General features: G+C 46.0%; 2 protein-coding genes and 1 long non-coding RNA gene across 3 annotated transcripts in view; 1 reads left to right on the top strand and 2 right to left on the bottom strand.

The window, feature by feature from the left end:
- The first annotated feature begins 3842 nt into the window (after positions 1-3842).
- LOC134104171 (uncharacterized) lies at positions 3843-4774 on the top strand. Its single transcript, XR_009941624.1, has 3 exons — positions 3843-3959; positions 4507-4560; positions 4652-4774. It is a non-coding gene; the product is annotated as an uncharacterized LOC134104171 (long non-coding RNA).
- Positions 4775-6754: 1980 nt separating this feature from the next.
- LOC134104123 (stonustoxin subunit beta-like) overlaps positions 6755-17151 on the bottom strand; it is a 60752-nt gene continuing 50355 nt past the window's right edge. The window contains exon 4 of the mRNA XM_062557447.1: positions 6755-8064. Within this exon, the coding sequence (XP_062413431.1) occupies positions 7534-8064 (531 nt within the window). The 3' untranslated portion in view covers positions 6755-7533. The remainder of the gene's footprint in view (positions 8065-17151) is intronic.
- On the bottom strand, positions 12004-14964 carry LOC134104078 (protein NLRC3-like). Its single transcript, XM_062557380.1, has 3 exons — positions 14869-14964; positions 14504-14714; positions 12004-13811 (listed from the first exon to the last, which is right to left on the bottom strand). The coding sequence occupies exons 1-3, from the start codon at positions 14956-14958 to the stop codon at positions 12004-12006; spliced, it is 2109 nt and encodes a 702-aa protein (XP_062413364.1). The 5' UTR covers positions 14959-14964.

The following is a 17151-nucleotide window of genomic DNA, read 5'->3' as shown; positions in this document are numbered from 1 at the left end:
AACAAATAACAAATATATAACAGATAATATTATAATTTTGTTCTATAGTTTTATGCTTGTAGTAATTTGACCCCCGTACATTTAGATAATTAACACACCTTTTGAAACTTTCTTTTGGGGTCAGTTACTGTTTTCAACATTTTACACCTCAATCTAATTGTTAAACTACATCGAGTGAAAAAGCGTCTTTAATCAGAGTGAACGGCAGGCAGACGCATCTATTGTGCTCCATGTGTGATCTGAATCACATGATGTCCAAACTGTGTGTCCAAGGGCCAACAGTCATTCCGGGCCCCCCCACCACCCCTCGGGGGGCTGCAGTTTTGGTGCGCCAGGCGGGGCGAGCAGCCTGCGGGGAAGATTCTAGTGTTTTACTGGAAGTACTGGAGATGAGACTAGACTGTGTGAGAGTGGTTTTTCTTACTGGGAACAGTTACCGTGTGGGATCAATTTATTGCTGTTCAATAGTTCCTCACGGTACGATTTGGCTTCATCAACTCCAACAGTTACATGCCTACTGGCAATATATATATATATATATATATATATATATATATATATATATATATTGCATTTTCAATGATGGTTATTAATGTCCAACATGAACATGTGTTAAGATGTTCCTCATGTCATCACCTAAAGTTACGTGTTCCCCTCAGGGTGTGGGAATCTACTGGAAGCAGCGAGATGAAGAGTAATGATGAAATCATTTGAGCTCTCAAAGGGCCCCGTGGTTCCAACGGGTACATCGAGCGCTTCGGGGGGGGTCGAGGTCGAGGTCGAACCCTTCCCCGTCCTGCAGCTGAACCTCTGCACCGACGGGTCTGTCAAACCTGTTTTTCTCTCTCTCTCTGCCCTCAGACTGACTGATGATCTGCTGACCCTTCACGTCCAAACATGAAGATTGGGCTGTCGCTTCCTCGCCGCCCTGCTGTTCTCACACACACACACACACACACACACACACACACACACACACACACACACACACACACTCTTCCCTTCTTTCATCTTTATATCTCAACGGGTTTCCCTGGGCTACAGGGATCAGTCTTTCACTTGAATGTCCGAGAATCAATCAAATGGACACTGGACTCTTTCTATTGATGAGCTGAATAAAGTAATCCTTGTGTTATGTGGATGATATTTGTGCCTTTGGACAACTTGTCATGCTTTTTATTCCTCATTGTTGTCAGAATTATCTGTCAGGATTCATTACAGGCTTTGATGTCAAATCTAAATACTTATTTGTATTAAGTCTGTCATTTAGATCCTGTTGGAGCCATTCTGAATACTGCAATGGGATGGCGCTGTTTTTGCGACCAGCCTATTTAACACCAGGGCTAATTAGTGCAGGTGTGGCGCACAGCGAGGCAGATAACTTTTGACCGTGAGGCACGGCGGATTGTGAACCGAATTGTTTGTTATTTTTGTTATAAATAAATGGATTGACATATCCGATGTTAAGTTCAGAAGTTTTGAAAGTAAGTTATTTTTATTTTAAGCAACAAACAGCACGCCGCAAAACACGAGTACAAAACAACTTAAATGTGCGCCAACAGATCCCTTTAAACCAGGGGTGTCAAACTCATTTCGCATCGTGGGCCACATACGGCCTAGGGAGATGTCAAGTGGGCCGGACCATTAAAATTATACCATACTCTGCTATAAATAACCAAAATGTCATGTCTTTCCTTTGTTTTGGTGTAAAGAAGCACAAGAACATCAGGAAAATATTGAAATTTAATGAACTATCCTTTTACAAAACATTTCATGAAACACCTCATATTTCCTTAGACAAATGTGCAATTTACTTTTATCATTCACAAATATGCATTGCAACGGAAAATGCAATAAATGACTTGACTCTCTGTTTCAATTGACTCTCTAAATCTGCCGATAGTTCCGAAATCCTCTCTGCTATAGTATTCCTCGTCAGGCTAATATTGGCAAAAGCTTGTCGCTTCTCGGGACAAGTTCAGCCGCCTTCATCATGCATCGTTTAACAAAGTCACCGTCGGAATACGGCTTCGATGCTAATGCTATTTCGCTAGCAATTAGGTAGCTGGCTTTTACCGCTGCTTCACTGACTTCTCGGCTCTGGTTGAAAGTTGACTGCTGTTTCCTCAGACCCGCCAGCAATTCGTTCATCTTATCTCTTCTCAGTTGTCCTTGCAAGCCGTCATATTTTTCGCTGTGATGAGTCTCGTAGTGGCGTCGAATATTATATTCCTTCAATATCGAAACTTGTTGCAAACACACCAAGCACAAAGGTTTTCCGTGCATCTCTGTAAATAAATAGGACGTGGTCCATTTTTCTTTGAAAATTCTACACTCCTTATCTACTTTTCTCCGTTTGGATAACGACATTTTGGCTAATGAGGGTGTAGCGGAGAGGTAGAGACCAAGGTATTAACAACGTCATAACAAGCAGCAGATGGCGCATTGATACCGTCTGCTGTTTTCAGTCTGTCTCAGTGATGCGGCTTGTCTTCTACTCTGATGGAAAGAGTGCGCCCCTTACCGGATAATCCATGAATTGCAGAGAATTAAAAATATTAATTCCATGTCTTTTATGCATTTTTTCCACTTTCAAATTATCCTGCGGGCCGGATCGAACCTCCTTGGGGGCCGGTTCCGGCCCGCGGGCCGTATGTTTGACACCCCTGCTTTAAACCAATACTTTTGGGGCAAATTTACCATTGAGCTGCTGGGAATGTATAGTGAAAACAATGAGTCATTTCATGGCTAAATGTTTCCCACATAAATGTTTATGCCAAACTGTTTTCTGCTTTTATGAAAGCAAGCGTCTGCACTTTTTTCAAAGTAAAATGTGCAAGATTTCCAAGCCTCTTATGCATTGAAATGCTAGATTGCATGCGTTAAAGGTGTCACGCTGAGCTTCTTGTAGGACTGGGTTGGGGAAGGGCTTTAGCAGCAAGAAAAACGAAATAATGAAATGAATACATAATGTACAAAGAGTTTGAACTGCATTCAACATTTGAAACTCCTTTAACTTGCTTAATGGAATTGAATCAGATTACTGGAATGATCAAAGGAAACAGCGTGCACTTTAAAAATGGTGCTTGAGTGGCGTTCCTCAATAACTGCTGCTTTGGAGTTCTGTACATGTCACATGTTAACAATCTGTCAGCAGTTTTGACCGAAAATCACTCAAAGTCATTTCATATGCAGACGTTTCCATGGCAACTATGGAAATATGCTACGGAACCCCACACATCTTCTTTCTCCTTTTGAAAGCTTTGTGGCTGCGTGAGGAGACGTTAGACTCCTCTCACGCATCTCCACCAACGGAACGCAAAGATGTCAAATAATCCTCAGGCAGCACAAAGAGAAGAAGAAAAAGACAACAACAAAAACCCGCTGAATTGCAATACAAATTGAAAGTTATCTGCAATGTTTAATGTCAGCACATGTTGTGGAATGACTTTGGCATCTGTCCTGCCTCTTTGGGAGGATCGGTGTTCTTTCCTCCTGGAAGTAGCTGCTGCTCGAGGCCTGTTAACCGCAGCCAGACTGTGGCCATTGGGAGCACGAGGGTCCATAGAGCAAGAGGAAACACCACCAATAACATTTCAGAGATTTGCCATGTGACATAACCCCCCCCCCCCTTTTTGTTGCTTCAGTATATTTTAAAAAGCAGGTGGACAAACAAGTGAATCCATGTTTGAAAACAGTGTAATGTGAAATTTTCAATTGACCACACACACACACACACACACACACACACACACACACACACACTTCCATTGCCCTTAACGTTCTTCAGCTTTTGTTCGGCTGCGTTCCATTCTGAACATTCGTCTCCTTCACGACTCCAAAGATGAACCAGTCAGAGACTAAAATCACTGACCTGACCCCTGACTTGGACCACTCGGTGTCCATAAACTCCTATTACGGGTCCGAGGAGAGCATTCCCATCACTGGACAACTGACCAGTAAGTGCATCTTTCACAGCAACTTCTTTTACAACCTTTGCATGAAATTCATAACTTTGAGTTCTCAATTGAAACTCGTGAGCGTCCCTGTAGTGTTACAATAATGGTACAGTGATGCTGGTTTGTAGGCAAACAGCACATTTATATTTCATTCATGTGAGATTAAGAAGACATGATGACACATATCAGACCACCAGTCAAACCTCTTCCTTCATCCCACAACGCACGGATAGCATTTGGCTGCAAGTGATATTCCAGAGAAAGTGATTCTTCCCTTTTATAGTAGCAGTATCACTTATTCCATTTAGCACATTCTTCAAGCCACCAGACAAAGGAGAATATGGCCGAATCCCATCTGTTTACTGCCTCTCAGCCAGTGTTTATGGCTAATGCTGCATAACCATATGTGTTTGTGTGAATGCGCTTTGGATCCCGTCGGCCAGCTTTTATGATGCGTGGACTCTCTTAACGGTTTTCCCTTTGGAGAAACCCGCACACAGTGAACGGGGCGATGTGAGGTGCTAACTAACTCTTTCCTGTGTTTCAGTCCAGTCCAGTAACACCAGTGGACACGTCAAGAAGCCAAAGTCAGACGCTATCAGTGAGTACGCTCGTGTCAACAGGAATCTGACAGGGGGCCTTTTTCTCCACGGTTTCCCATTTCTGATGTTTGTTTGTTTTTATTCCCACAGACTAAATGAGTCAGACAAACATTTGACCTTCTGCTTTGGTAGTCAGTGGGGGGGCACACGTTGGCTCCTATAATTAAAACCAGTCTGTCATCAAGGAAAGGTGTGTGTGCGTGTGTGTGAGTGTGTGTGTGTGTGTTCTGGTAAAAAGGTTGAACAAGAGGAACCTTTGAAGGGCACTTTGAAGGAGACACGTGTCTGGATTGAGACGCGGCCAAACCTTTGGAGTCGTGAAGGAGACGAATGTTCAGAATGGAACGCAGCCGAACAAAAGCATTTGAAGGTTTAATGATGTTGGACTGAAGGGGGGGGGGGGGGGGGGGGGCGTCAGCAGCTGCTAGATGATTAAGATGAAGCTGTTTGTCTGTCGTGTTTCTGATCAATCAATCAATCAATGGACTTGTTCTCTTTCATCATGTTGTTGATCCGATCTGCTCTCATCCAGACGCTCCGGTGTACAAACCCACTGACTTCTAACGCCATCCGCTGTGTATTATAGGAAATAAAAAGCATTTTCACTAATGAAAAACTCTAAAACTAGGATTCTCTCCATAATGTTTCCAAATAAAGTCGCTTTTTTTCCAACATCTGGTGTGAATGTGTCTATTTTTAAATCCTCTTTGAAGTCAATTTCATGCGTTCATAGAGACGTCTTTATTCTTTTTATACTCAACTGATCCTAGGTAGTACTGTTAGAAGTAGTAGTACTAGCTAGTACATTGAGATATGTATATTATTTAATTCATTCAGCACAAACAATAGAAATAAATGAAATACAAATTACTAAAGTAGCAAAACCGCTTTAAACAAAGAAAAATCTTTTTAGAATTTAAATGTAAACTAACTTGTACATAAAAGTACAAATACCTGAAGTCTGGAGTATTTGTGGTACTTTATATCTTCTGACCCCTCAGAGGAGTCATGTGGCCCCTCAAAGGGACGCGCCCCTCAGGTTGAGTGACTCTACTGCAGTAATATAAGTAGAAAACAAGGTTCCTTTTCATGAAGTATTGATGATGGTAATAAAGCTGCTTCAGTCACTGAGGCGATGAGAAGGTAAAGGGCGACACCTCGTGGTCACAATCTGAACTGCACCACACAAAACCACTTAAAACTCATCAAAAGACATTTTACATATAAACACAGAGGTAAATAAATGAGTCAAAGTATTTCTATTACAGTGTAGACACATTGATAACAGCCTGCTGATGAACATTCACACTTTTCTTACCAAGGTTATAGATGGAATGCAGTGGGTAATTTCTCCACCTGGCCACCAGGTGAGCTCTGATGTATTTAAGCCTCGTTCCCAGCATCAAGATTTCTCTTCTGTTGTCTGCTCCAACAAATACTTTATATATATTTAATACATCCATCTTCATCGACCCGCACTGCATGCTGGGATATGCTGCCTCGGGAGGAGGAGTCGACCACATGGGACACACGAGAGATGAAGGAGATCTTTGTGTCTGAATGAAAACATGAAACCTCCAGGTTCCAGGTGCTGCAGATGTTCTGCTCACCTGCAGCACCTCCTGAAGGAGCAGAGCGCTCTGAGGCCGCTGGGCCGCACCAACCTACCGCTCCGGGTCCACCTGCACAGGTGAGGTCCCGCCGGCCCCCTCTGGTCCCGGGTGGGACCCGGTGGTCTCAGGAGTCTGCTTGTGGTTCAGGTCTCTGGTGGAGCTGCTGCTGGACTTCATGGAGACGCTGGAGGAGGAGAAGCTGGACGCAGTCCGCCGCGGTCCGGCCCTGGGGGAGGAGCTGGCTCAGCTGGTGGGTCACATGACGTCATGGCGTTCCCCTGTGAGGTCATCGTTGACTCTCTGCTGTCACTCAGCTACTGGCCCACGTGGTGGAGGGTTTGTCCAGTCGGGTTCTCCAGAGGAGCTCAGTGGGATGACCTCTGACCTCTGGCTCATCATCATTGTGTCAAATATTAAAGACTTGCTTTGTTTTCCTGACAAAATGTGACTGGTTTAATTCAACATGAACCTTTGAGTTAAAACACAGATCTTCTTCATCTTCATCACCATAAATCATGTCACTGTGAAACTGAAGCAGCTCTTTCATCAACATTCTCTGGGGATTAAAACGTATTGCAGGTAAATCTTGAGTGTTTTATTGTTAATTTAAAACCTTTACATTAACAATGAAAAGTCCCTTAAGAAGCAGGAAGTCATGTGACTAAAGAGCTGGAGACCAAAGTGACCCTCACAGGCCACCATCTGATTCACCACAAACCAACTATTGATTAATAGAAATAAAAAGGCTCTTCTGCGTTATGGACATTTACTCGTTTCTCAGGTTCTTGTTGAAGAAAGAAAAGTTTATGACACGACGAGCAGAACGCTGCTCATCAATAAAGTTTCACATTAACAATCAATTATACAACACAAAGTACTACATGGAGGGACTAAACGTTGTACTTCTATGTAACTTTAATAAAAACACAAGTAACTAATATCTGTCATTAAAGCTTTTTTTCAGAGGTTTGCTGAAGCTTTAAAAAGGAACAAAGCAGATAATGTGAAATGATCTTTAATGTGACACATTGAAATATTTGAAGTTAAAATTTGAGTACAATTTATCAAACAGATCCATTAGTCGTATAAAATGTCTTCTTGAACATTGTGACACATAAAGATTAAGATTAAACTGTAATTAGGAGCCAACATCTAAATGATGATTATTGATTCATCCACAGAGGCATCGAGCACAGAGACATTAAAACACACCTCGCTGAGCTCTTTCACACGTTCATCTGCAACAGCACAAGTCCCAGAGAGCTGTGGACCCCCAGAGTCCAGACCAGCTCAGGTACCCCTCACCTGCTCCACATGGACCTACACCCACATGGACCTCCACCAGCTGTACAGACTGAACTAGGTGGTGAGCAGAGAGGAAGGTTCTCCACCAGGAGGAGACTCTCCGTCCTGAAGAGGACACAAAGACACTGAGGAACTGAACCAGAGCCCAAACCCAAACCCAGGATAAAGAGGTTCAGTGAATGTGGTGCTGAAGGTGTGGAGGTGGATCAGTGAGTCAGAGGAGACTCTGTAGAAGGACAGAGAGCCAGCAGGACAGTCCACATACACTGCTACTCTATGAGAGGAGGAGGAGGAGGAGGAGGAGGAGGAGGTGATGATGCGTGTTTCTGTATTATTGTGACAGACAGAGTAACCTTCATCAGAGCACCAGAGACACCAGGACTGATCATTGTACCCAAACAAACAGCCTCCACTGCCTCCTTTCCTCTTGATTCCTCTGTAACTCACTGATACATCAACTTTTCTTCTCCACTCGACCTCCCAGTAACAGCGACCAGTCAGACCAGTTCTACACAGCAGCTGAGGCCAGTTGTCAAATCTGTCTGGATGATCAGGATATGACTGAACCTCCTCCACACGTGTCACCTTCCTGTTGTTGTCAGTCAGTTTGAGTTCTCTGTGAACTGTGCTTGTGTCGATTGTGAGTTCACAGGAATCTGATGAGAGAACAAGACACAATACAGCTGCAGTTATTAATCATGTGTTCATCTAGTGACATCACAGAGGTGAATGAGTGATGTCACAGTGTGATGAATCCAACTCAAAGCTCACTTACACTTCCTCAGACCTGGTGTCATCCATCGGACTCCAGCAGGCTCCACCCTGAAAGGAGGAGGGGGGTCAGAGCAGCATGGAGACATGGACATGACATCACTCTCATACACACAGCTTGGTCCTTCATGTCCACATGGACCACCTCTTCTTCTTCTGATTGGCCCATGACCACAGCTCATCATGTTCACTCATTCATCATCTGTGATGATTAGTGCATGTTAACGTGTTAGAAACCTACTACAGGCCTAAAGTACTACCAGCATGAAGTACTACCAGCATGAAGTACTACAGGCCTAAAGTACAACGAGCATATAGTACTGTGAGCACGAAGTACTACGAGCACGAAGTACTACGAGCAAGAAGTACTACAAGCATGAAGTACTACGAGCAGCAACACGCATCAACACGCACGGCGTGAGGAGGACACACAAGTTGTGTGAAACAGTGAAACAACAGTGACGAGCTGCAGACTCTCAGTCTGAAGAACAACATCTGCTCCTGTGGAAGGAGGTTCTCTCCTGCTGCTCATGTTGTTCACAAGAAGAACAGAAGTTCTTCATCATGTGGAACTTCAATGACCTCGTGTGTCTCAGCAGCTGGATCAGTGCAGAGTGACAAAGTGAATTTATTCATTGTGTAACTGCTCAAGCTGCATCAATGGAAGTCATTTTTAAGTAAATCCACATTCTTTACAGACTGAAAGTCATTTCTTTGAGCTGGACCACTTTCCCTCACTAACAGGGAGCCTGACTCCTAAAGACCAGCTGCTTCATGCATCATGTGATCAATGACCACTGACTGATGTTTCTTCTGCTTCAACTTCAGGAGGAATTTATATCCTGTGTGTTAACTTGTAGTCGCTCACATTGCCTCTTGTGTTGTTCTGATGACATTAATTATGAATAAAAACACACCATTTCCGATGTATTATTGACCTTTGACCTTCTTCACTGTGGTTTCACAGGTGGTTCAGTTTCTATCACCTGTAGTCTGCAGGTGAAGACGTTACAGCTCAGGTGGGTCTGCAGCCACAGAGCACTGCCTGAGTCCCCCTAGAACTTTGGTCCAGTCCTAAACAAACCTCTTTGAGCTCTGACCCCCCAGGGGGCTGTTGCACCTAACCCGGATAAGGGATTAAGTCGAATATCCAGGTTATTCTGGAGGAATTTAGCTTGACTTGGTTGAATTAAACCGGGCCAAGTAACCATGGCGATTTATTCTTTGAAGCTAACCTGCTCCAGACCAGGCTAAGAGCCAGGCTAAGATGAATCCTGCAGCTCATGGGTTAAATCAGCTGATCTGGGTTTAACAGTTATTCCGTTGTGTTCTGATGTATTTTTATTAACATTTTAGAAGTGTGTGTTTGTCACTGAAGTCCTTAGCTCACATCTTCATGACCTTCATGGCCTCAGAAGAATGTGTCACATCAAAGAGGATTTCCACATATGGTAGAAAACAACAGGACGAGGAAATAGGAGCCATAGGAAAGGCCAAAAGGAAACGGTTTAGCCACTACACATATAGTGCTTTACATGTTGCTACTCAAAGACACTTCACAGTAAAACCAGCACATTTACCACATCAACACAGATACAGCAATAAAACCAACACATAAAACAGTCAAATTAAAAGCAACTAAAACAGAGTGTACAACTTTCCTAGTAAGGAGATATTTTTAAATCCTTCCTCATTCAGTCGATTGTCTGCCAGACTTTTTCTCTGTTTAATTACAGCTGCCGTGTTCATTGTTTTGCGTCTTATATGCTTCACCTCCTCATATATTTGATCAGTAGCTGATCAGCAGGTGAGAAATATGCTGCGTGGCATCTTCTCCATTTCAGCATCAGTGAATGTGTGATGGACACCGTGGTCTACTTAAGAAAGCTGTGGACCTGCACTGATCCCAGATATGTGACCTGGATCCACTGAGCTCCTCCTTCTCAGCGCGACTCAGCAAACGTGCAACAGATTAAGATCAAACTAAGTCAAGCTGAGCTTAATCTCTCTTTATTGTACTTTTGTGCATTACCCCCTGGTCCACAATCAGCTGTTGGTTCTTCACTGAGTGTCTGTGGCCGACTGTCACCTGTAGTTTCAACAAGTCCAACTTATCATCCAGGGATCTGGCTCTCAGTGCAAAGCACCACAACCTGAAGCTGAGCTCCTTTAAAACACCAAACATTCCTGCTGTGATGATCCATCAAGACGGTTTGAACATATTGTTTCTTTAACTGTGTCATTTAGTAATAACGTGTGACTAAAGGACAACACACACTGGAGGCAGATGATCAGCTTCTAAACATCCAGGTGACGACGTTGACTCATATCAACCCACCATGATGCCGTCAACGTGTCAGGAGACACCTCTGTCCTCTCTGATAACAACAAGACAAGACTCCAGAGAAACAAGCCTTTCATCACCTTCCTCCCTGTTTAGGGAACAGTCATCCTGACTACTCTTCCTCACTACTTCTGTCTGTGTTGATGGTCTGATGTGGGAAACAGTTTGATGAGTCTCTGGTAGTTTGAGGTCAGCTTGGTGTCTCAGGGTCACATGACCAGACTGACACTGGGACAGAGAAAAGGTCTCCAGCTCTCCCTCCTCTACCAGACTGATGGTCTGTGGCTGCAGCAGGTGTCTTCATACCTGAGAGTCTCCAGTCTCCAGTGAGGATCCTCAAGTCCATCAGACAGCAGCTTCACTCCTGAGTCTCCTGGATGGTTGTAGCTCAGGTCCAGCTCTCTCAGGTGGGAGGCGTTGGAGCTCAGAGCTGAGACCAGAGAAGCACAGCCTTCCTCTGTGATCAGACACCCTGACAGGCTGCAGACACACAAACCAACACACATGTCACATGACCTGAGGGAGCTGTGAGGACTGAGATACTGTTGGCTAGTGAGGGATCATGTGACCATTATTACTTACTGGTTTACAGACAGAACAAAACACACAAAAAGACCATTAAACTGTACATCAACAATCTTATAACTGATAAATATATTTTCAAAATTTATATTTCTAACATTTTAGTGAAAAATAAGTCTAACAAATGTTTATGGAATGTTTTGGAAAATCAATATTTTATTTAAATCATACAAGCATCATATGAAGTGAAAAATGTACAATTGATGTAAATAAAGACCAAGTGGACATTGAATCCTGACCTGAGAGTCTCCAGGTCACAGTGTGGACTCTTCAGTCCATCACACAGCAGCTTCACTCCTGAATCCTGCAGGTGGTTGTTACTCAGATCCAGTTCTCTCAGACTAGAGGACTGGGAGCTGAGGACTGAGGACAGAACTTCACAGCTTCTCTCTGAGAGGTTACAGTCACTGAGTCTGAAGAGACAACAACCAACAAGAAAAATAACATTTGTGTTCAAATTAAATTCTCTTTAGTGATGAGTTTGAAGTAAAATGAAATCATGATGATCAAAGAAAATTTGTTCAGTGAATGTTTTTAAAACTGTTCTTTTTCTACTTTAAAACAAGAGGAAAACATCAGTTAATTTGCTCTCTTGTTAACAGGAAGTACTGTAGTATCAGTATCAGGATGAGGAAGGAAGATTTAATGTTGTTAAATAGAGCTGAAAATACAAAGTTAAGCTTCTCTATCCTCCATCTGACTCGTTTTAAAGAAAGATACAAAAATGAATCTTTATCTTCTGATTTTATGTTTTTTCATGTTCTGAATCAGAAATAAACAACCATGATGTTGACATGAAGTCATGATGAAGGAATCTAACTCTTTACTTACAGAACTTTGTTGGAGGCTTTGACCACTGGCAGCAGCCTCAGAAGAGCCTCCTCTGAAGCAGAGTATTTCTTCAGGTCAAACACCTCTAGATCTTCTTGTGATGACAGTAAGATGAAGACCAGAGCTGACCACTGAGCAGGAGACAGTTTATCTGTGGAGAGACGTCCTGAACTAAGGGACTGTTGGATCTCCTCCACTAGAGAACCATCATTCAGTTCATTCAGACAGTGGAACAGATTGATGCTTTTCTCTGGTGACACATTCTCATTGATCTTCTCCTTGATGTACTGGACCGTCTCCTGATTGGTCTGTGAGGTACTTCTTGTCTGTGTCAGCAGACCTCGTAGGAGAGTCTGATTGGTCTCCAGGGAAAGACCCAGGAGGAAGCGGAGGAACAAGTCCAGGTGTCCATTAGGACTCTGTAAGGCCTGGTCCACAGCACTCTGGTAGAGACGCATTGGTCCAGGTTTGTGTTTTAAGCGTTTAGACTGCCGGGAGGTTGTTTGTTCTTCTGACAGCAGATTGACACCAGAGCTGAAGAAGGTCAGATGGACATGAAGAGCAGCCAGAAACTCCTGAACACTCAGATGGACGAAGCAGAACACCTTGTCCTGGTACAGTCCTCTCTCCTCTCTGAAGAGCTGAGTGAACACTCCTGAGCACACTGAGGCTGCTCTGATATCGATGCCACACTCTGTCAGGTCGGATTCATAGAAGATCAGGTGACCTTTCTGCAGCTGATCAAAGGCCAGTTTTCCCAGAGACTCGATCATCTTCCTGCTCTCTGGACTCCAGTGTGGATCCGTCTCAGCTCCTCCATCGTACTTGACCTTCTTCACTTTGGACTGAACCACCAGGAAGTGGATGTACATCTCAGTCAGGGTCTTGGGCAGATCTCTTCTCTCTCTGGTCTTCAACACGTCCTCCAGAACTCCAGCAGTGATCCAGCAGAAGACTGGGATGTGGCACATGATGTGAAGGCTTTGTGAGGTCTTGATGTGAGAGATGATCCTGCTGGCCTGCTTCTTATCTCTGAACCTCTTCCTGAAGTACTCCTCCTTCTGAGGGTCAGTGAACCCTCTGACCTCTGTCACCATGCCAACACACTCAGGAGGGATCTGATTGGCTGCTGCAGGTCGTGTGGTTATCCAGAGGCGAGCAGAGGGAAGCAGCTTCCCCCTGATGAGGTTTGTGAGGAGCACATCCACTGAGGAGGTCTCTGTGACATCAGTCAGGATCTCATTGTTGTGGAAGTCCAGAGGAAGTCGACACTCATCCAGGCCGTCAAAGATGAACACAACCTGAAACTCTTCAAACCTGCAGATTCCTGCTGCTCTGGTTTCACTGAAGAAGTGATGAACAAGTCCCACCAAGCTGAACTTCTTCTCTCTCAGCACATTCAGCTCTCTGAAGGTGAATGGAAATGTGAACTGTATGTCCTGGTGGTGTTTGTCTTCAGCCCAGTCCAGAGTGAACTTCTGTGTTAAGACTGTTTTCCCAATGCCAGCCACTCCCTTAGTCATCACTGTTCTGATTGGTTCTTCTCCTCCAGCTGAGGCGTTGAGGAGGTCTTCTTGTCTGATGGTTGTTTCTGGTCTGGCTGGTCTCCTGGATGCTGTTTCAATCTGTCTGACCTCATGTTCTTCATTGACCTCTGCAGTCCCTCCCTCTGTGATGTAGAGCTCTGTGTAGATCTCATTCAGAAGGGTTGGGTTTCCTGCTTTAGCGATGCCCTCAAACACAGACTGGAACTTCTTCTTCAGGTTGGATTTGAGTTCACGCTGACAAACTGCAGCAGGAAGTCCTGAATGAAGACAACAGAGAAGATCAATGAGTCACAGAATAAATTTTAACATGTTTTTTCATCAGAGAATGACTCCATGAATATATTCTGTCCATCTCTTGAGACATTAGTGAAGGTCTCATTCATCGTGTTGAGGGAAAATGTGTCTTATTATCCAACATATATTCATGTTATAATCAGTTTTAGAGAAATTGGATAAGTAGGGATACAACTAGATTAATATATAGTGTATGTAGACACTAGGAGGAGAACAGGAGGGTCAGCTGACCAGACTGAGCCAGTTAGTCCAGCATCAACAACCAGATAGAAGGTCTAGTGAAGGACAAGAGGAAGAATAGTAGGACGACAACAGGAGGAGAGTTATGTAGTTAGATTGAGGGGAGAGCTTCACTTAATCAATGGTCAAAAGATGTATGAACTATGTGTTGTATCATCACCTCGTTGGTGTCTTTCTGGAAAGAGCTCGGTTTATTTGAGTGTTTTGTGGCTCCAATACATTTTTTACTTGAATAATTCAGGTCTCCAGTGGGTTCTATGTGTGTTACTGAAGGTTCTTGGTCTGTGAGGGTGTGTGGGTCCTCATCACCAGTCAGATAGATCAAGTCAGTGAGTTAGAGAATACTTAAAAAATAGTTGAATCTAAGAATAAATGAATCCACAACATCAGCAAGTCTTTAGAGAAACCCTCTTACTGCTCTGCAGACGCTCAGCCAGATCCTCCTGCTTCATTCTCCTCAGGAAGTGCACTGAGATCTTCACAAATGCCTCTCTGAACCTCCTCTGCTCTTCATCCAGCACCTCCTCATCCTCCTTCTCTATGCATTCTGGGTAATCTGAACTCAAAACCTTCTGGATCTTCTTCAGCTCGTTCTTCACAAAGGTGAGGATGTTCTCCTCCAGCAGCTGGAACAGAACATTCTATGGATGACACCAACTAGAACCATGGAAACCACCATCAGGTCCATGTTGGACAGATGGACAATCCACTGGTCTACAAAGTGCAGCATGGAGATGATGGTGAACTGAGAGATGTTTAAGTAGTTGTTCATGTACACACCATGAAGATGGAGTCCAGGTGGGTTTGATGCTGCTGGGCAGACTCTGTGGGAACCTCTGAGCTCTCCTGGTCCTCTCTGTGGAGGAACATGAACCATCAGCTCACATGGTGTTTGGACCATCAACACCAACACAACATTAGGTAAAGATATTGGCTTCTGTCATGATTGATCACCATGGAAACCAGATGCTGAAGACTGATGATGGACAGTTTATTAGTTGAGTGACAGTGTTTACATCTGAGGATGTTTACAGTTAATGATTCTGTCACACTCACCTGCCAGCTCGATCTTCCACACCTGCCCCGCATCCACAATCAGTCACTCTCCTGCCTTCCACACCTGCTTCGCATTCACAATCAGCCCCGCTACATAAGCACTGCACACCCAGCCTGTCATTGCCAGATTGTTCTTCGCGTCATGCAAGTCTCTCCAGCACTCTACCTTGGACTGATCTCCCGGTTTTGACCCTGCCTGTTCCCGACCCGTTCGTCTGTCTCCGCCCCGGTGAGCACGTCAGCCTTCTGTCCCCGACCACGAGTCCGGCCTGAGCGCCTCGGGTTTCTGTTGCCTGTCCCTTGGACTGCCCGGCGCTTCTGCTCCGGTGCCCCGAATCCCCGACCGGCCCAGCGTTCGCACCAGCTGTCTCCCGGCATCTCCTCCCCGATCCTGAGGACCGAACTCTGCCCTGCCTCTTATTGTGCCCGAACGCCTGCTGTGAGGCCGTGTGTAATAAAAGCGTTAACCAAACACTCTGTGCCGTTGTGCTGCATTTGGCTCCGCCACACGCCCGCGTCAGTACAATCTGGCCACAAAATGGAGCCAGCGCACACCGGTTCACCACAGCAGCGCTTGGAGAGAGTCGAGGGAGCCCTCATGCAGCACGAGGCGCTCCTCACATCCACCCTGGCTGAGGTGCGCCAGGCGACAGCCGCCAGCCAACAGGCCAGCGCCGCTCAGGAGCAGACGTTAACCGCCCTAGTCGCCCAGATCCAGCAGCTCGCCCTAAGGATCTCCCAGACGGAATCACAGAGCCCTCCAGCTGCACCTCCCGCAGCTGTATCTCCGCCGACTATCTCCGCCGACTCCCCCCGGCCCCGCCTTCGAACCCCGGATAGGAGCTCCAGAGCGCTACGGCGGAGACCCAGAGAGCTGCTCTCCCTTCCTGACTAACTGCTCCATCCTCTTCGCCCTGCAGCCCCACACCTTCGCCTCCAAGGAGGCCTGGGTGGCCTTCGCCATTAATCACCTCACTGGGAGGGCCCGTCTGTGGGGAACGGCGGAATGGGAACGCCAGACCCCCGCCTGCAGGTCATTCCAGTCCTTCGCCGCCGAGGTCCGAAAGGTTTTCGGTCCGCCAGCTCAAGGCCCAGATGCCGCCGGCGGTCTCCTGAACCTCCACCAGGGAGACCGTGCGGTGGCAGATTACGCCATAGATTTTCGCACCCGAGCCCGCCTGAGCAGATGGAACACTGAGGCTCAGTGCGACGCCTACCTGCGGGGCCTGGAGGACTATGTAAAGGACGAGCTGGTGTCCTTCGACCTACCCACCTCCCTGGATGAGCTCATAGAGCTAACACGGCGAGTTGACCGACGCATCCTTGCCCGGCAGGAGGAGAGGCGACAGGGAGGGGCTGGACGCCTCCAACCCGCCGCAGCAGTCCGCCACACCAGGCTTCATCCCTTCGATCTGGACCCCTGGTGGAGGACCCGGAACCCATGCAACTCAGCTGGACCACCCTGTCAACCGTGGAGCGCCAGCGCCGGCGCAGACTGAATCTGTGCATGTACTGTGGGGGAGAGGGACACTTTGTCTCCAAGTGCCCGGTAAAAGCCAAGGCTCACCAGTGACTGGGGACGCACCGGTGAGCCCTCCCTCCAAATTGTCCCCCATCAAGAGACCAATCTGCCACTGCCGCCTGCTGGTGCCAGGGGGTTCCCACACCCTGGCGGTGTTCATTGACTCGGGGGCCGACGTATCCATTATCAACGGCGAGTTAGCCCGGCAGTTGGAGATTGAGAGGGTGCCTCTGCCTCAGCCCGTGCCCGCCAATGCCCTGGATGGTCACGCCCTCGGAATGGTGACCCACCAGACTGTCCCTGTCCAGATGCTGTTCTCCGGGAACCACCATGAGTCGATTTCTTTTCACATCTTGGACTCAACTCGGATCCCGCTCCTCCCGGGGTTCCCCTGGCTTCGCCGTCATAACCCGCACATCGACTGGGCGACAGGGTCCATCCTGGGGTGGAGCACAGCCTGTCATCAAGTCTGCCTGAAACAAGCC

The sequence above is a fragment of the Pungitius pungitius genome, chromosome 14, assembly GCF_949316345.1.
Source record: "Pungitius pungitius chromosome 14, fPunPun2.1, whole genome shotgun sequence".
Classification (NCBI taxonomy): domain Eukaryota; kingdom Metazoa; phylum Chordata; class Actinopteri; order Perciformes; family Gasterosteidae; genus Pungitius; species Pungitius pungitius.
Note: the sequence above shows the minus strand (reverse complement) of the source record. Positions and strands in the feature narration are given on the sequence as shown.

What these genes read in the sequence shown, in the direction of transcription:
- LOC134104078 (XM_062557380.1), bottom strand. Translation starts at nt 14,958, where the DNA reads ATGTTCCTCCACAGAGAGGACCAGGAGAGCTCAGAGGTTCCCACAGAG. An exon ending in ACCTGGACTCCATCTTCATG is followed by an intron (nt 14,715 to 14,868) that starts GTGTGTACATGA and finishes GTTCTGTTCCAG; the next exon opens with CTGCTGGAGGAGAACATCCT. An exon ending in GGCTGAGCGTCTGCAGAGCA is followed by an intron (nt 13,812 to 14,503) that starts GTAAGAGGGTTT and finishes GTCTTCATTCAG; the next exon opens with GACTTCCTGCTGCAGTTTGT.